Source organism: Taudactylus pleione, unplaced genomic scaffold, assembly GCF_031769625.1.
Source record: "Taudactylus pleione unplaced genomic scaffold, aTauple2 ptg000556l, whole genome shotgun sequence".
NCBI lineage: Eukaryota > Metazoa > Chordata > Amphibia > Anura > Myobatrachidae > Taudactylus > Taudactylus pleione.
In genome coordinates this window covers 21,181,863-21,202,813 of record NW_028284958.1, presented here as the reverse complement: position 1 = coordinate 21,202,813, position 20,951 = coordinate 21,181,863, and the positions used below count along the sequence as shown (strand labels likewise).

At 41.1% G+C, this 20,951-nt stretch overlaps 1 protein-coding gene across 1 annotated transcript in view; it reads left to right on the top strand.

Annotated features, from left to right (window-relative positions):
- Positions 1–13,201, top strand: part of IGDCC3 (immunoglobulin superfamily DCC subclass member 3) — a 156,452-nt gene extending 143,251 nt beyond the window's left edge. The window contains 5 exon segments of the mRNA XM_088452705.1: positions 1,693–1,797; positions 2,941–3,079; positions 5,049–5,247; positions 11,228–11,318; positions 11,321–13,201. Of these exon segments, the coding sequence (XP_088308831.1) occupies positions 1,693–1,797; positions 2,941–3,079; positions 5,049–5,247; positions 11,228–11,318; positions 11,321–11,358 (572 nt within the window). The 3' untranslated portion in view covers positions 11,359–13,201.
- The last annotated feature ends 7,750 nt before the right edge of the window (positions 13,202–20,951 follow it).

Below are 20,951 nucleotides of genomic sequence, written 5' to 3'. Positions count from 1 at the left end.
TCTCAATATGAGATCCAAAGAGCTGTCACTATCAGTGAAGCAAGCCATCATTAGGCTGAAAAATCAAAACAAACCCATCAGAGAGATAGCAAAAACATTAGGTGTGGCCAAATCAACTGTTTGGAACATTCTTAAAAAGAAAGAACGCATCGGAGAGCTCAGCAAGACCAAAAGACCCGGAAGACCACGGAAAACAACTGTGGTGGATGACAAAATAATTATTTCCCTGGTGAAGAAAAACCCCTTCACAACAGTTGGCCAAATCAAGAACACTCTCCAGGAGGTAGATGTATATGTGTCAAAGTCAACAATCAAGAGAAGACTTCACAAGAGTGAATATAGAGGGTTCACCACAAGATGTAAGCAATTGGTGAGCCACAAAAACAAGAAGACCAGATTAGAGTTTGCCAAAGCCAAACAACATCTAAAAAAGCCATTACAGTTCTGGAACAACATCCTATGGACAGACGAGACAAAGATCAACTTGTACCAGAGTGATGGGAAGAGAAGAGAAGGAAAGGAACTGCATATGATCCTAAACATACCACCTCATCAGTGAAGCATGGTGGTGGTAGTGTCATGGCGTGGGCATGTATGGCTGAAAATGGAACTGGTTCCCTTGTATTTATTGATGATGTGACTGCTGACAAAAGCAGCAGAATGAATTCTGAAGTGTTTCGGGCAATATTATATGCTCATATTCAGTCAAATGCTTCAGAACTCATTAGACGGCGCTTCACAGTGCAGATGGACAATGACCCGAAGCATACTGCAAAAGCAACCAAAGAGTTTTTTAAGGCTAGAAAGTGGAATGTTATGCAATGGCCAAGTCAATCCCCTGACCTGAATCCGATTGCATTTCACTTGATGAAGACAATACTGAAGGGGAAATGCCCCAAGAACAAGTAGGAACTGAAGACATTTGCAGTAGAGGCCTGGCAGAGCATCACCAGGGATGAAACCCAGCGTCTGGTGATGTCTATGCGTTCCAGACTTCAGGCTGTAATTGCCTGCAAAGGATTTGCAACAAAGTATTAAAAAGTGAAAGTTAGATTTAGGATTGTTTAGTTTGTCCCATTACTTTTGGCCCCTTAAAAAGTGGGAGGCACATATAGAAACCGTTGTAATTCCTACACCGTTCACCTGATTTGGATGTAATTACCCTCAAATTAAATCTGAAAGTCTGCAGTTAAATCACATCTTGTCTGTTTCATTTCAAAATCATTGTGGTGGTGAATAGAGGCCAAAATATGAAAATTCTGTCAATGTCCCAATATTTATGGACCTGACTGTACTTGATAAATGCTACCTAAAAGCTGATTGGTTGCTATGGGCAACCTCTCCACTGGTCTACTTCTCCACTTTTGATAAATCTCCAAGGAAACAGTACTTGCCGATTGCCAAAATGTGATGAGCAAAATATCTGTGCAAATAACTAAGGCGGTGCACAAAAGTGTGCAGTAATATTTCATTTAAGCGTTAATTGTGTGAGATTGTTATTTAATGGATATAGTTGGCACACCAATATACTCTTATAATGTTCAGCGTTACACAATGACCAGGGGTTAGGACTAGGAACAGGTAGGTAGGAAGAGATGAGTGGGGCTTAGGGCAAGGTTTATGCAGTTGGTTGAATAGTAGTATATGTGTCCTATGAACAGACTGTGATACCTCCTAATATTTTGTGTCTAGACCCCCTAGTGGTATATGAGGTGAAGTTGCTGGCATTTAATCAGCATGGAGATGGAAATTCCACAGTACGTTTTGTGTCACTGAAAGAAGCATCTGCCCGGGCAGGTAAGTGGCTCTCATTATGTTTACACATCACTGACCTCTCCTCTTTGTCCTGCATACTGTAGTAAAGATTGTACATACTGGGTAACCATTGTAAACTCACTGTTCCAGATTTATAGTGGGGACGTGTGGCTATTTTTGCTGTTAATGTACAGCTTGTTACATACCCTGATATGAAGTTCAGTGCAATGCAATTTAAACGCACATCAAAAAAGGAAACCTGTATGATCACATTTGCTACCAATATAATTTTTCATAGGCTTGTTTTTTCTTAATTTGCATTCAAAATGCATGTTCATTTAATGGCAATGGTACGTAGACTTAGGGCCTGATTCAGAGCCGGTCGCTATTTGCGCTCGCTCGTCCAGAAAATAGGGGTGGCTATTCAAATGAACCGTTCGCTGTTTGCGGTCTGTTCACGCCTCTAGGTCTGAACGAGCGAACAAAACTTGCGGTCGTTTTTTGGGAAACTACGCCCCCTGGCCGCTCGCATCCTACGTCATGTCCGCTATTTATTAGATTAATCGAGTACATCGACCAGCGTATGAACTGCTCGCTATTCTTGTGGTTGGTTTTTGCTACCGCAATTTTGCGAGCAGTTCTGGCTAAAAAAAAACCCAGTGACGTGGTCAATGACGCTGCTGTTTTAAATATGCACACCCATAAAACGCCCGTTTTGACCTTTAAGCACGCCTGCGATCGGATCTCCACTCCCCGTTTTCAAGCACCTTCCCCTGTTACCACCCACATACGCCTCATCCTGTCACTCAAATTAGCAGGCATGCGCTATTTTGCGAGCACATGAATTTCGGCCGCACTGACTGGTTCGCGCATGCGTATAACGATCCGTACGCATGCGCAGTTGGGCAAACATCGCTCGGAGCGAACGAGCTGCCACTTACGAGTGGCTCTGAATCAGGCCCTTAATCCCAGATACGTAGTAACGTAAAATACATATTATTAACACTGCCACGAACACCTCACCAGACCACATTCCCGTGATGCAGTTTTTTTCAGCTGTTTAACGTCTCCTTTTATATAGTGATAATGCTGAACTCTCTGGAATGCTATATTCTAATATTGTATATAAGAAGCAGTGCATAGATTATGACAGCTGTTAATACATTCTTGTCTTTCTCCATACAGTGCTGAATCCATCCTGCAACTGTGTGAGTGATGAGCAGAAGGCAAAATCCTCAACAACTGGCATCATTATTGGGATTCACATTGGTGTGACCTGTATCATATTCTGTGTGCTGTTCCTCATGTTTGGATACCGCGGGAGGTAGAACATACAGGGCCGCCGTAAGAAATTTGAGACCATGGGCCTGATTCAACACGGATCACAACTGCGTAATTGCACGCAATGCTTCTACGAAAATATGCTAATGTCTGCCACCGCTCAGCCAGCATAGAGACGCCCCCTACTGCCTTCTCACATCCGTAATACCTCACAGTCGTGCGTATACATCGGTAACATCGGCCCCTCACGCACAATTAGAGCAGGTCTGACCTGTCTCAGAAATTGCTAGTCTCTGTGCACGCAATGAGTACTCAAGCTGCGTAGGCAAACGCAGTGGCTAATTTATGCACGCCCATGCAACTGCGTTTAAACGGACAGGCACGCCTGCGTTTCTGCAACCACTCCCCCGTCACCACCCCCAAACGCTCACAGCCTGTCACTCACTCTACGATTGATTTCACAGTGCGTTTGTAATCGCATTAATTGTCCAATCTGCGTACGCGGTTCTAATTGCGATCCTTGCTGAATCAGGCTGTAAGTACGGAGCAGGGTTGGGCATCGATCATTGATGTTTATGTTCAGGGCTCGATATCCTGCAGGTTTTTTCCCCCATCGATGATGGAAGTCCGATATATTGATTTCGACAATTATTTGGTTCCAATGAATTATTTCCCAACTGCTAAGTATAACCCACATGGGCATATTGTGTACAAACTCATAAAAATGGTATTTTAACTTTTAAACACTCATGCGTTATAAGAAATTTTAGTCTCTACTACAGATAAAGATGTGTCCACATTATCTGGGCGTCCATACACCATACGCTGCAGGACTCCCTGTACCACTGTCATAAGCTCAGAGTGGAGTAGCATATCGTATTTTTCTTTCATTTTTGCATATTATTCACATTGTGTTTTAGTTATGTGAATGAGACGCACATTTTGAGCGAAAAAGATTCTCGGCGGAACCCGGCATGTTGACAGGGACTTTTTGCGCGACTGAAGCAACAGTAAAAACGGACACATGATCACATCTATAATGTATTGTCATCTCGCCTCCCAGTATAAGCTGCTCAATATTGTATTAATGATTTTATGTGTCCAGTCTGGCCCTACAGAGACATCACTCTACCCATGTGTTCTGGGAAGCCGTGTTGCCTGCACTGTACAGGGAATGTCAGCATTGATTGGTAGGACGGACTCACACTTATAGATAAACATATATGGACTAGTCATGTGTATATTTCTAGCACACATTCATGTGATACTTGTTCTGTGCGGATAAACACTATTCTCCTATTATATTGGTTTCTATTTCTATCAAATGCAGGGGAAATTCTAATAGCCCTAAAGGAGTCTACAAAATTAAAGAATTTGTCAACAAGCTTGGGTATAGCATTTCCAGATTGCCTGGCAGGCTGCTCACAAGCACATCACTACTTCTGCGCTGTGTTCTGTAAATGTAGAAGCGCGTTTCCTGCATGCATAAGTGGCACATCCATATTCCAAAATATTGATTATTTTCTGATGACGATCGCCTGTCATTGATGCGCAGTTGCTGATTAGACATTGATGCATATTGTTGATGCAGACCATGTTATTGCCCAGCCGTGGTATGTAGATGGCGTAAATTTTCCATAGATGCTGTGGTGCTGAAGTTGGTGCGACCGCACCATGTTGGAGGCATGCATACAAAACTAATATCGCCAGTATGTATCTAGAAAATCACAAAGGACAGCTCTGTCGATAAGAGCTGCTATTGTGATACAGTGACTTCCGGGTTTATGACCCAGATGTACTTCTGGCGTCGTTCTGCGTATACGCAAAAGGACACATGCGCCGCGGGGGGTGCTGGGAAGGATCCGATTGGGAATTGTAGAAGGAAGACAAAGTTAAACCCAGTGAAATCTACACAGAAAGACAGGTCTGACCATGAAGAGACTAAAGTGAAAGAGAAGCTGAGGTCTGCATAGGTCTAACAATTACATATATCTCTCTTTCTCGTCTCACAGGCTGATGAAGTGTAAGGCGGCACAGGACCAGCTCTCGGCTCAGCAAGCTGCCATTGGAGTCAATGGCAGAGTTCCAGAGAGAGTTGGTCACAATGGTGCGACCTTGATAAATGATGATGCTCCAGAAATAAAAGGAAAGGTTGGTGACCACAATGAGATGGAGCATCTCTTCTCTCACTCACCTTCTCATCAACATGAGGTGAGACACATTCATATAGCCATGTAAGGCAGATAGCTGAGCATTATGGGAGATGGCATTTAGTAAAAGATGAAGGTTGTCTGTGGATGAACCACTAGTACATACATCCTGGCTGGCATTGAGATAGCAAAAACATCTACTTACAGCAGTAATGTATTTTTTTTATAGCAAACAGGTCAAGTAATAAAAAAAATATAAAATAGTGTAAGTTTTTCCATTTTTAGAAATCAAAGGCCCTAATCAATAACAAGTCTTAATACCAGCGGAATATTTATTTTAGTATTGGTGTGATACTAACAGATATACCACTGGTATTCATCATTACTTACCTCTCTGGTGAGGTCAGCAATGTCCCCCTGCATCCTCCGCTCTGTTGCTGGCAGCCTATCGTGCCCATGCGCGATGGCCATTGTGCACATGTGCATGACTCTTTCACCCAACGGGGACTCGGCAATGCCCGGAGGGCTTCGCTGAAGCCAGAAAAGCTGTGCTGGGTCCCCATTGCCAGCAATGGGGAGTGTAGTGTTCTAGCCATCTATTGATGATGTAGCCAGTACAATGACACACACCGGTAATCGGAATTTACCTCTGTAAATGAAGACATAACCCCTTTAGTGTGTGCTAAGGGGGCTATAACTCATTGTTAAATAGGGCCCCAAAGAACACAAAATTATTCAGATTATTAAAAACATTGGCAAATTAAAACTGATGTAGATTTATAGGACTTTACAATCAGTGGTAAAACTACAGTGGGAACAGGTGAATTGCCTCTGAAGCCTCTGCTCTCCAAAGCCGCTCATGCATAGATGATTTCCCCACTATGCTTCATTCAGGGTAGAGTGGTGGGCCTGAAAGGCTAGAGCGTCATAACCGGACCCCTACCTAATTTTGCTATGCCAAATACTTCTAAGTTTGTATATGAACTAATAGTTTGCACTTGTCATTTGCTGGGTTGCCAGCTATTGTGCAGGGTTTTCTCCTTTCTCTTCCCCAACTTCCCATCTCTCTTCCACTATTCCTCCCTTTTGCAACTATTCTTTCCCCTATTCCTTTCTTTCTCCCCCTATTCCTCTTGTCTCCTCCTATTTTTCCCATCTTTCCCTATTCTTCCCCCTATATATTTCCCTCTTCCCCTATTCCTCCCCTCTCCCTCTATTCTTGCCTGTATTTTTCCCAACTACCCCTATTCAGGCCGGATTAGCAATCGGGTGGGTGGAGCTGCAGCTCCAGGCCCCCTACTAGAATATGCCTACAGGATTCTGCAGGGCTTCTGGAAACAGGGAAAAAAATTCCTGTTACAGCCTGACTGCCACTGTCCGCTCAAGACCCTCCCATTGAAAGTGCAACCTCCTGCCTGTCTGCCCCACCAGCAGTTCAAGATAATACAGCATAATACTGGTGTCGCAGTGAGAGGCTTCATAATCTCTTTCCGCGCTGCACACAGTTTCTTGGCTCCTCCTTTGCATCACTCTGCTTGACCTCATACAAGCGCTGCCGCACCATCATGCTTAACAGCAGCTAAGCTCAGCTCCGTGAAGGGGGCCCGGGTAATCTTGACTGAGCTGTCTGGCTGCAGCAGCTGAGCAGGGACGAGCACATATTGGGGGGGGGAGTGTGTGCATATATATATATATATGTATATATATATACATACGCGGTATATGCGCACACATATACATGTTACAAGTCGCGGTCACAACTTGTTTCCCTCCAACAATATACCTTCATCTGCTAGTGTTCCTCCTGGAGGCATTCCGTCGGTTGTTAGATTATCAGGACACCGCAGGATGTCATATGTGTACACGCTGGTCTTTGCCGCCCTCGCCGCTATAGCGTTTCTTTTCGGATCCCTCAGCTCTGCTGCACGATCTGTGTTTGCTATTGCTACTTATTTCAAGCGGACTCTCCTTTACCAGCTTCCACGCTGCTCCGGCTCACCAAGCCACACTACCGGCTCTCAAGCTGCTCCGGCTCTTAAGCCACACCACCAGCTCTCAGGCCACATCCCCGGCTCTCAAGCCGCACCACCGGCTCTCAAGCCGCACCACCAGCTCTCCAGCCGCACCACACGGCCCTCAAGTCATGCCGAGTCTCGAAGCCACACCATAGGCTCTCAAAGCCGTACGACGGGCTCTTTTGCCACACCATCAACCGACCAGTTGCACCCAAATCTCTGGTTGTATTAGTCACACTATCGAGCACCTACTCTCTCACATGAAACTCTGGTCTTCCTAGGTATCTGTGTAAACCACTACTACTCCGAGTATAAGTCCACGCGGCCACCAAAGTACCGGTGAACGCTATTGTGGTTGTTATTGGCGGAAGACCTTGTTAGCTTGAGTTCTAGGGGGTTTACACAGGGTGGCCTTGGAAACCGTAACTATATATATATATATATATATATATATATATATACATATATATATATACATATATATATATATATATATATATATACATATATACAGTCAGGTGCATAAATATCGGGACATTGATAGAATTTTCATATTTTGGCCTCTATTCACCACCACAATTGCTTTGAAATGAAACAAACAAGATGTGCTTTAACTGCAGACTTTCAGATTTAATTTGAGGGTAATTACATCCAAATCAGGTGAACGGTTTAGGAATTACAACGGTTTCTATATGTGCCTCCCATTTTTTAAGGGGCCAAAAGTAATGGGACTATCAACTCAAAAGCTATTTCATGGACAGGTGTGGGCTATTCCCTCATTATTTCATTATCAATTAAGCAGGTAAAAGGTCTGGAGTTGATTCTAGGTGTGACACTTGCATTTGGAATCAGTTACTGTCGACTCTCAATATGAGATCCAAAAAGCTGTCACTATCAGTGAAGCAAGCCATCATTAGGCTGAAAAATCAAAACAAACCCATCAGACAGATAGCAAAAAACATTAGGTGTGGCCAAATCAACTGTTTGGAACATTCTTAAAAAGAAAGAACGCACCGGAGAACTCAGCAACACCAAAAGATCTGGAAGACCACGGAAAACAACTGTGGTGGATGACAGAAGAATTATTTCCCTGGTGAAGAAAAACCCCTTCACATCAGTTGGCCAAATCAAGAACACTCTCCAGGAGGTAGGTGTATATGTGCCAAAGTCAACAATCAAGAGAAGACTTCACAAGAGTGAATATAGAGGGTTCCCCACAAGATGTAAACCATTGGTGAGCCTCAAAAACAGGAAGACCAGATTAGAGTTTGCCAAACAACATCTAAAAAAGCCCTTACAGTTCTGGAACAACATCCTCTGGACAGATTAGACAAAGATCAACTTGTACCAGAGTGATGGGAAGAGAAGAGTATGGAGAAGGATAGGAACTGCTCATGATCCAAAACATACCACCTCATCAGTGAAGCATGGTGGTGGTAGTGTCATGGCGTGGGCATGTATGGCTGCCAATGGAACTGGTTCCCTTGTATTTATTGATGATGTGACTGCTGACAAAAGCAGCAGAATGAATTCTGAAGTGTTTCAGGCAATATTATATGCTCATATTCAGTCAAATGCTTCAGAACTCATTGGACGGCGCTTCACAGTGCAGATGGACAGTGACCCGAAGCATACTGCAAAAGCAACCAAAGACTTTTTTAAGGCTAAAAAGTGGAATGTTATGCAATGGCCAAGTCAATCCCCTGACCTGAATCCGATTGAGCATGCATTTCACTTGATGAAGACAAAACTGAAGGGAAAATGCCCCAAGAACAAGCAGGAACTGAAGACATTTGCAGTAGACGCCTGGCAGAGCATCACCAGGGATGAAACCCAGTGTCTGGTGATGTCTATGCGTTCCAGACTTCAGGCTGTAATTGCCTGCAAAGGATTTGCAACAAAGTATTAAAAAATGAAAGTTAGATTTAGGATTGTTTAGTTTGTCCCATTACTTTTGGCCCCTTAAAAAGTGGGAGGCACATATAGAAACCATTGTAATTCCTACACTGTTCACCTGATTTGGATGTAATTACCCTCAAATTAAATCTGAAAGTCTGTAGTTAAATCACATCTTGTTTGTTTCATTTCAAAGCCATTGTGGTGGTGAATAGAGGCCAAAATATGAACATTCTGTCAATGTCCCAATATTTATGCACCTGACTGCACATATATATAAATATACAAGGTATGTCTATTAAATAACGAGACTGATTAAATAATGAATCTTTATTTATTGGTATTACAAATGTAATGTTTGTCTCCTTCAATATACTCCCCATTTGCACTAATACATCGCTGTAGTCTTGTTTTCCACTGGTGGAAGGTATGGAGCAAATCAATTTCTGTTTCAACATATCAGCCGTTTTCTTCTTTACAGCATCAACTGATTCAAAATGTGTCCCTTTAAGCACTGATTTAACTTTTGGGAAAAGATAAAAGTCGCAAGGTACTAAATTGGGCGAATATGGAGGATGTTCGTGTAGTAATGTGATTGTCGGTCAAAAACTGCTTCACAGAAAGTGCTTTGTGACAGGCGCTTTGTCCTGGCGAAGAATGAAACCATTTATCCACAGTTGCGGCCGTTTCTTTCTGACTCTTTCTCTCAGCATTTTCAAAACTTCCTTATAATAATTCTGGATAACTGTTGTGCCTTCTGGAACCCATTCTTGCAAAATTACACCCTTGATATTGAAAACATTTTACTAAAAATGTCAAATTGACATGTTGTTCAACTTTTAAATTAAATGGCAACTCACAATCAACTGAATGTCATAGTGTGTTGCTGCTTGTCATGCAGGTTCAGACAAGTTCAAGGTTACTACGTATGCAGTTAGAACCGGTTCTGCCTACTTTGTTTACTAGGTGGAATCACAGTCTCGTTATTTTATAGACATACCTCGTGTATATATATATATATATATATATATATATATATATATATGTGTGTGTGTACACCCCTGCACATCTCTAGCCGAACCCCTGTGGTGGCAAACAATAAGCCGTTCCTCAATTTTAGCTCCAGGTCCATGTTGACCTTAATCTGGCACTACCCCTAGTCTTGTCCCTATTCCTCTCATCTGCCCCTATTACTCCCGTCTTACCCTTTTTATCCCCCCTTTATCCCATTCTTGCTACTGTTTCTGCACTTTTCTTACCTCATTGTTGATCTCCTTGTGCTCTTGCCCCTTTATCTTTTCTGCCCCCTCCTCTTCTCTCTGGCTGCTGGGTGTAGTGATTGTGTGCCTTGAGTCACTAGCTGTTGTGCCCAGTGTCGGGTCCTCCCCTTTTCTCTATATCACCCTCTTACATGTCTGTTTCCCCTTTCCACTGTCTCTCTCTCCTCCTGTTCTATCCATCATCTGGCTTTCCCCATTCCCCTAACTTTCTCTATTTATCTCTTTACCCATGTTCCTCATCTGTCTCTACCGCCCTTGCTCCATCTCACTCTATCCCCCCCCGTTCCCTATCATGTCGCTATCCTACTCTTTTCTCTCTTCCATGCTGCCTTTGCTCTTGACCCAAGCTGATATACCGGGCAAACCGATATGTTGGTTCAGCACCTATATCAATATTTTCACCATAAGCTATGTGCTGCTGCATGGGCACAAAGGGAGCGGCTTCCCCTACATTACGTGGTGCATTAAATAATATCATCTGTGATTTATCTTCTATTGTAGCTATGTACTTTATGGCCTATTGCAACCCGGTTCTAATGACTTCAATCAATCATATGCCAGTAAAAATCTGTCAACAAATTGTTTATTGCTATTTCTGTTTGTTAATTTTTTTTCTTTTATATCACCATTTATAATAGAGCAATCTGCGTTTTATATCATTGCATTATTATTATTATTTTTTGTCTCAAAAACATTTTGCTATTTATGTATTTCTTATAGTGTAACCTTTATATAGTAAGGCTTTTTTTTCAAAAATATTATTTGTATTGTTTATTCAGATCACAGAGATAATACGAATATCAGATGATTTAAGTAAACATTGCTGTAATCCTCAATTCTGTTTCCTCAGTATCAGTCTTCTCCCCCACCTTCTTTGGATGAAACGATGACCTCCACCATTATTCCTGATGAAATCAGCTTTGCGGAAGAAGACCCTCCAGGATCCATGTTACAAACCATCCACTCACAGCCAAGGACTGAGACCCCAACCTTCCTGTAAGACTGAAGTGACCCAGACTCCTCGCTGCTCCTGTCAGCCACACCTGCTGGAGCTTATTTTGCGCAATCTCAGGTCTCCATTTCCCAAACCTTGTGGTTCCCATATATCCTTTTGATAGAGTTTTGTACTTTTTTATTTTTATGTGTGAGAACTTGGCACTTATAGACTGATACTTTTTCCAGAGACTGTGGACAGCCATCTTTTTTCACTATCATCAGATCGAATTCACCTGCTCTAAGTACTTTGGCTGCAGGACTGACAGATTTTATAGTGAAATGTTCCCTTACCCACCGATAATTCTGTTCCACTCTTTTTATTGCTACGTCATATGAATGTTGTGGCTCCTGGGAATATCCCGGGGAGGTCTGCTGCTCTTGTAGCCTGGTTGGACTTTTTTATTTTTTCTTTGTTTTTTTTTTTTTTTTGTTTTTGACTATTAATGAGGCGAATATAGACTGGAACATGGAGTCCATACAGAGGTCATTCTCCAAACCTACCTCAACTGGGATGAATGTTTTCAAGTATGATATATTTGTTTTCCTCTTATTCTTGATTCCCTCTTATATGGTTAGTGTGGACACATGACCTGCAATGGATTTTCATTATTTAGGGGAATTATTATGATAGTTTAAGGGAAATATTGCAGAAATAACAGGACCTGTCTAATGGAGCTATCTAATGAGGAATATGTGGTGTAATGTTTTGTTTAATGTCAATCTCATTATGTTACACTATAGAGCAGAAGTGTATGCAGCCATTGGCTCACCAGTTGTTTGTGAAACTACAAAGTTTGGCATGCTTTGCCAGACTTAAAGGTCTATTGGTTTTTTTAAGTTTTTGAAAGGGTAAAGGAAAATAATGTAAAAATATACACTAATACAAACAAAAGGGCAAGCTCTATTAGCTGTTTGCTGACTGCGGATTATAGCACGGAATTAATTCACGAAGATCCATTCATTCAGCTCTTGTATATATGCTTCCTCCATTTTGTTGTGTCCAGTGTACTGTACAGAAAAGGGAGGGAACTGCACTTGCTCAATGGGTATTAGTGATCTCTATGGATCAAAATCACTACTTCAGACATTTTGGCCTGATTTTTCACTGGTCCTTCTGAACATGGACAACCAGTGACTTCAGGCATCATTGACTACTTGGATCTTCATGAACTCTTGTTCAGTGTGAATGTAAAGCAACAAAATGGAAGTCACCAACACTGTTAACTCTAAAATCCTTATACAAAGGACATGACTATCCTGTGAAATGTCACACTCTGCGCGTGGCTCTTTTTGCAACACTTCTGTCCTTAAAAAAGGGTTGACATTTAGGAGAGTTTTGACAAAGGCTTAACTCTCCTGTCTATCTGTGAATTTGTTCTCAATAAACTAAATACGCCCACTCGTCATACATCAACCGAAAAAAAAAACAATGTACAGGAAAACACCAACAGTACAGAGTAATCAGCAGGAAAAAAATGTGGTAAATGTTTACAAATACTGACGCTGAGGTTATGAGATGGAACCATTCCTCCTTATTTGGCTCCTCGCTATTAATGTTGTTAGAGGTGACGTTCCCTTTATTTCTTTGTCCAACGTGTTGCACTTCCAAACTTTGATCACAAACTTCTACCTCATTTTTTTAAATACTTTCTTTGTTTTTACCTTTGTAGAATATGAACTATGGGTATTGCTGATTTTATTCTGTATATATGCATGAGGCTTTATGGAAGAGGTTCTTTTTGGGGGTGATTGATAGTTTCTCGCCTCTTCTTTGTTTCTGGCACCAGACTAAAGGGGAAGTATTGCCAATGTCTGAATTTTCCATATGCTGCGTAAAAAAAGGGATTTTTCTTTATTTGCCAATAAAACTTTTCTGCTATATAGTGGTGGACACAGACTTAATAAATGGAGTTAACCAACCACCATGGGTGGTGGGGTGCTTTCCAAAACTTTGCAGCATCTATGGCCAGAAAGTGACTGGAATGCCCAATAATAATGGGAAAATGATAGGGCATGTGGAAAATACATTTGGAAGATATACATTTGGAAGATGACCAATATTGACCTGTTTTTATGTTCGTCTTCCGACCAAACCAACAGACACCAGTCATTACAGCCACTTAGCCTGTTTAGCCCAAGGGGCTGAACAGCTCATTTCTGTCCAGTTTGGCCACTTATATGTGTATTCATACTGAACACTGATCCTATAGCTAAACCAGCCTGTGTGGGACCAACCTGGAGATATGATATGAGGACCACGTAGTAGCTTACATACAGTAGGTACTCCACAGGAACTACATGCTTCCATGCCAGGGAGTAGTCTATATCCCTATTAGCATAAGTGATGACAAGAAAAGTATAGGTCTTTTACTGATATTAACTTTAATACTGCTGTATAATAGAAAAATAAGAAGATTGCACATACACCATGAACAAAGACCCTGAGTTCTGGGGAAGTTGTCAGAAGTTGCTCTTTTTTGAAGAGCACTGACTTAACTTAAAGTTGCAAGTCTCGGCATACATCTACTAAACTGGCCGATACAGCTTCCCAGATTTATGGAACACTATTACCAATATTAGAAACATTTATTTATCTAGCACCAGCATACACTGCACTGCTTTACAGTTGCATGCATAAGTCGGGCTTCTTGGAAGGGTCCCACTAGCTTAATTGGATCAGCACAAAAAAGAAATGTTTTCCAATTGCAACAGAAGCTGCATCTCTACCCATCACCTTCTAACCTTTGTCACTCAGCCCATGGTGACTGCATGGGGGATGCACACTGCAAATTCCAAACCTTGCACAGTGAAAATGATGAAAAGCAAACACTCCATTCCCTTAACCAATATGGGACTAAATAGTGTCCATGGTTCCATTTGTTGTTGGGGAGAATGTCACTGCAGAGGTTTTTTTTTGGGTGCCAGACTTTAAAAGTCCATGATATAATGATATTAAAGTGGAAGTAAAATCATTAGGTATACATAGGGGCAATATTTTCTGGAGGCTTATTGTGGATGGAGTTAATCCACTGATTACATCTGTGTCCGCCATGACTGATGGATAAGTCAGTGGTTTCCAACTCAGGAGCTAACCCCAACCTTCCATCAGTGATGCTTGAGCACCGGTGGTGGAATCAAAATGACTGAGGCACTAATTAAGTCACCTGTACTGACCAGATATCCTTAAAACCTGGACTGTTAGGGTACCCAAGCACTGGAGTTAGGAAACACTGAACAAAGTCAATTATATCAAAATACAAAAAACACACAGTGCCTTTCATAATGTTATCTCCCGGCAATGAGAAAATTATTTATAATAAGTGATACTTCCTCTTAAAGGTTTTCCGTGCAAATGACAAAAGAAGACGTCTTCTTTCAGATCTGTCTGTGTTTTTTTAATATGGCAGAATATAACTCGCAACTCTAAGGAGAGGATCTGGTAGCTATATATGTTTTCTTATTTAAAAGACTCTTTCTTACAAATAGTGCTGCATCTCATCAGGCAGCAAAACGGGTTGAAAAGAAAATGTGATATGAAATAAAAAACAAAACAGGTACATGACAACGCTTCGCTGTAAGCCATACTGGCAGGAGGGGATTAGTGTGACCTTGTGTTGTCAGTGCCTACAATATGCATAGGAGCTCCTGTATAACTGTTTTGTGCAGATTCGTACATAGGATACACTCTCACCACTTTTGCATGCACCGTTCCTATCAAGACTCCTTGCTTGCAGATCATTGCATGCCTAGCTTGGAAGGAGGTGAATTAGTCCTATCCATTTAAGTGAATTGTTCTGCTGTGTCCAGGGAAATTTGGGAATCACCTAATATTATATATAAATATAATAGATTTCTTTGTTTAACCGGGAACTAAACTAAACTGCTAATGAGTACGTGTGTTTTACAGAATGTCAGCTGATTTATATCAGTGATGCAGCTAGCTATAGGCTTCCAATGGCAGAGAGACACTCTGTCTTGGGTGTTTGATGTATGGGGGTATATTTACGAAAGTGCAGGTTCTTAGAAGTGGAGTTGTTGCCCATAGCAACCAATCAGATTCTACTTTCCAGTTATCTAGCACCTTCTAGAAGATAATAGCTAGAATCTGATTTAGTTGCTATGGGCAACAACTCCACTTCTAAAAACCTGCACTTTAGTAAATATAACCCATGGTCCCTGTGTGAAAAGACTTTTTAGAATATTTTTCCTTTACCCCAAATGCTACAATTTGTTATTATTCACTGTACCAGTAACAATGATACATACTTACCCCCATTCTGTGTACTTTAATGTAAGGAGCAGATCTAGAGAAGGGATCATTACACACACTGAGGGACATGGTCAGTCATCTGTCAGCTGGGTTCTCATCTTGATGAATGAGGCTTAACTGGCACTTTAAATAGTGTTCACTGGACCCCTTGAAGAATGTGCATTCGGAGTGAATATTTGTAGCCATGGCGTAGCCAGTTTTTGACACGAGGGGAATCAAAGATGGAAAAATAGGAGCCCCATCAATGAAGAGGTTCTGCAAAGAGCCTTCCTCTGGAGCTCCACCATTTAGATATATCGTCATGTCCTGTACTTAAGAAAGATATATGACTTCACATAACACACACTTAGGGCCAAATGTAATAGGGTGAGAGTTTAGAAAATGTGAGCGTTTAGCAGTAATCGCTCACATTGGTCGAGTATTATTTTCAAAATAGGAAAACATCTTGATGAGAGTTTAAATCGTGAGAGTTTATTTAGTCTAAAAACATGTGAGTTTGCAAGTTCTCTGCCTCTGTTACATAGGGCAAGTTTATAAAAGTGTGAGAGTTTACTGCTAAACCCTCATATTTTCTAAACTCTCACCCTATTACATTTGGCCCTTAATTTCTTTCAGGGATCTGGCACTGCTAGGTCGCACACTGTCAGGGGTCAGCAGAGGAGAGGAGAGGGGTGACTTGTGGTAGAAATCAACAACTGCAATCCGCAGCTGCAACCTGATCAGCTACTGGTTGTTCAGATGCTGATTGCGGCGGTGCTATGTAGCCTGTACGGCCGCATTTCCATGGAGATTTATTACATCTTCTGAAGAGGACAAGTGGAGGTTTACCAGTACCTATAGCAACCTATTAGAATCTAGACTAGTGTTTTTTATACATTTATAACTAATCTGATTGGTTGATATGGGCATCACCTGCACTTGTCCTCTTTAAAAGGTTTCACAAATCCCTCCTCAATACTTTTACTGCTTATCTGGCTGGATGGACGCCGGCCAAAATCATAACACTTATCCAGAGATTATGCAGTGGCAGGCCCCTCATCGGCCATCGTTGCCATCATGCTTAATGTAAAATAATCTGTTTGTGGTGCTGGTGCCACTCTAGGCACCATTTGTACCAGATTTTCAGCCCTGGCTACACCACTGGTTCAGAGTGAATAATGTAAAGACCATAGACATGCTGTATTTATGATCAGTCAAACGTTAACTTAAAATTTGGTGTGCGCCATGGGAGTATGAAAATCATTGCACACTTGTGTCTGTTGGTACAGACACATGTACAGATTAACATAACAAGAGGCATTCATTGTGATGGGGAGCACTACTGTGCTCCCTACTATGTGAACAGTGGGTTGTGCATGGGCGAATAGGGTTATTCAGTGGAGAAAGCGGTCTTGCAGCAGTACTATGCCCATTTCTTTTTGCAAATGCAAAACCTAGATCTAGTTTTGGGAGATGACTTCAGTGGCCGGGGGTTGTACATTCTTCCAGACTTTCCTGTTTTATTGGCCGTCAGCATAGATGTATTAGGTTAGGATGCCTCTTGTGACATCTAGACACACTTCATAGCATAAACACACATTAATAGGTGACATTTATATCAAAGATGAAGCTGCAGTTCTCCTTACTACTGATAACGTATAAATCAGGCTCCATTGACCAGTGTTTTCAGAGAAAGAAAGATTAAGCTATAATTAAATAAGAGGGTGATCTAAATGTGACTGGTGTAATTTTTTGAGGTGACCTTTTAGCTCTTGCTAACATGGATTTCTGTCACAGACCATTCTCTGGTAAAATGCCAGGTAAAATCATCTCTGCTGACTACCATCAGAAAGTAGACGGGGGCACAAGTGGTCACACCCTTACCCTCAGGTAATCTCTGCCCTTCCTATGAAATTTAACTTTTCTTTATATCTTTTATTAAATTGCACATATGACCTTCACAAAGAAATTTATTTACTTGAGGAAGTAGGGAGACTACAGGGCTGTGCTATTTATGGATACATTGGGGAAAGCCTATGAGTTTGCCCAACATCTAGTCCTAGTTGTAAATTTTAAATATCCTATCTTACACATGCTAACAGGGGGTATAACTGCATTTAAGGGGCTCAATAGCAACATTTACTCTACACAACAACACTCGGTGACAGCCACGTTTATTAGCCTAGATAACTCTGTGCTTAGATGCTGTGATCATGTACATAGCAGGTATAATAAGATCTTTAGAAAAGCTAGGACATTTCCCCTGGCGATAGGGCTTTTTTTATTGTATACTTCTATACATCAGAGGGTTACTGCCAGCAATAGTCTGGGCTTTCAGTACCACTGCTTGCGGATATCTAAAATACTCTCATGCGAGCTCACGTTTGCAGAGACTGGACCAGCGCAGTGGTAAGTTAACCCTTCCCATTCCAAGCCAGTAACGAGGGGCAGCTGAGCATCCAGCGATAATTTTTTTGTAAATTGCGGCGCCTAAAGGATACTTAACTATAAATTCTCCCCTAAGTCCCTGATTCTCAAACATCGGGGCACTCTGTGAATTCTGTTGGCAGTACTTTACCACATGGGCGTCTATGGCTATTTTTTATGCTCCTGCTCGCAAACAAAATCTTGTTTTTGCAATTTATATAGCTACGCCTGCTGTCATTTTGCTTCTGGGTCTGACCAGATCCTAATAGATAATAAAAGCTCCGGGAAAATCATGTGCACGACTGCAAAAGCCACTGCTTGGTTTTTGCAAAGCCTGACACAAAGGCTGACATAGGATATCACAACAAGGAAGCAACAGGGAAGCAAACGGCTTTGGTTCTCTGCTTTATAGCTCCATCCTAGATCACCCCCATTGAGAGCTGGTGAAATTCAATACAAAAAGTCACTACAGTACATTTGTTGACCTCATGGCAACATGGCTCCTTTGGGTGTTTATCATGCATGATATAAGGGATGGTTCCTTTTTGTAATATACTCGAAGTAGCTGTATTTGCTCTGTGAAGTGGACATTTTGCCATTTGTAAATGATCTTCAGTGTTTGTTCTCAAATCTACACTAATGGGATGGATGGTTTAATAACGGGCAAATAATCCTGGATTCATGTAGGGCTCATTTGTACATAGGCAACTTTTCTGCCTACAGGGGGCAGCACTGAGTGCTGTGATTGGCATGAAGAAAAACATGCACCATTGCTAGTCAGCAACATGTGTGGTTTAGAAAAGGTAATCGATATGTAAAATGTATAATTACTGTATAAGAAAATACAATATGCTTGGGAATTGTGTTTGTGCCATTTGATTTGATAGGTTTATCCCCAGTGGGTCTTTTTTTGTTCTCCAGGGGTAAATTTTCCATAGACGAACACAGCTTGTTCGTAAATAATTACCGAGAAAATATGACTTTGACTGGTCTTTTGAGCATTTTGTAATCTTGTGTTGCATAGTCAATCCTGCATGACCTCCTTTAAAAATCACCACTGCCTGTTCTTGCAACTTATGGCTAGGATGCTTTGTTGTTATACAGTGACTATTTGGTTTTGCTCAGCCTATGGCATAATTTAATATAGTGATTCATATAAAATGAAAATCTTGCCTTTCTCACAGTACACAACAGGTTAATGCAATACCACTATCATATCCCTGTGTCTATCTCACAGAAGGCTCCAAAACACACAAAAATGTTAGTTTGATTGACATATATGTCAGAGGTCATAGTTCATTCACTGAAAAGACAACATTCCCTTAGGATATGTGTGCTGACAATCACACAGTATGACAGACGCAGCATTGCTTCTCCTATAGCGCCCTCTACTGCCACCGTGGTAACGACCCTTGCTACAGTAGTTGGAGAATGCAGACATACCAAGCTGCTATTCCCTCCTTAATCCCTATTAGCCAAATCCATATTATTTTGTGGAAGCCACAGAAAGGTGCCATATTAAATTTATAATAAAAGATCAGTGAAACTGGTAAAAAATACATCAGCATCCAATCACCAAGTAATTTGCCACTTTGTGGTGCTAAACTGTAAATTAAAAACAAACAAACATCCTTTTAAAGACAATTGAATTATATTTTTACACAATACTACATGTACCATAGCATACAGTATAATGCATGGTGAACAGTCTGTGACACCACAATCACTAGAAAGAGGGCCAGAGAAGGTTAGTTACTCCGGTCAGGAGGACCAAAAAATGTCCACTTGGGGACAGCATACAACCTGCAGGCCAGCTATTGTCATCCAGCTTATTGTAGTGATGGTCATTGATGGCTCTACCATCAATGGTCAATGGTTTTAAACCATCGGCAGAAAAGCGTCAATGGTTGAGCCTTCGATGGCTGTGTGCTGCACATGCACAGACCTGCACCATCAGGCTAGCTGCGGCGATGTTCTTCAACATTGGGCTGCCGACGCCGATGTTACAGCATCAGTGGCCTACCATCAATGGCAAAAACACTTGCCATAGATCATAGATGGTTTCAAAACCATCAATGGTCGATGACCATCCCTAACACTGTGCTATTATGCAGCCAATATCACCTCACAAGACTAATAAAGCAGCTTCTGTCTTCTGTTAAATCAACTAGTTACAATACATAACTAATATATATATATAATCTGTCAGCATTATCATTACATACAGTACCTCACAACCACCCCCACATTTCAGTTTACTTGATTTTTTATCTATATCTATAATTGTGAGTATATATATATATATATATATAGAATACAAGGAGCTGGCATAGAGCGCCTACTGTGCTTATATAACTTATTATAAAGTGCTAACAATATAAAGTGGTTTCGTGCAATTAAAGTGCTAATGCAAGGATAGTAATATCAAATTACCAATATCCTCAAATACCTATGGAATTATTAATATACAGTGTATAACTTATAAAATAAAAACGGTCTGTATGACTAAAGTGCTACTGCAAAGATTGAATTAATAACCATAATATTCCATAGAAATGTGCAAAAAATGCATGAATAATTTAAAGTGTAAATCAATAAAAGTGCAAAAAATTCATTTAAAATTACATAAATTAATTTTAATCAGACACAACTAGAGATATCCTCCTACATGAAGGATAAATGACATAAAACACATAAACCATGGACAAAAATGTGTATATATAAAAAAGGACTATAAATTTATAGGAATAAAAAAACCGTAGCTTATCTGATAAAATGGCAAGTTCATGAATGGAAAGACAATAGGAGCCTCCAACGCGTTTCGTCCGTATCCTGGACTTCTTTAAGGGATATTCTAGCTCCTGTGGGGTATCCAATATTTATACCCCCTCTAATAAGGACA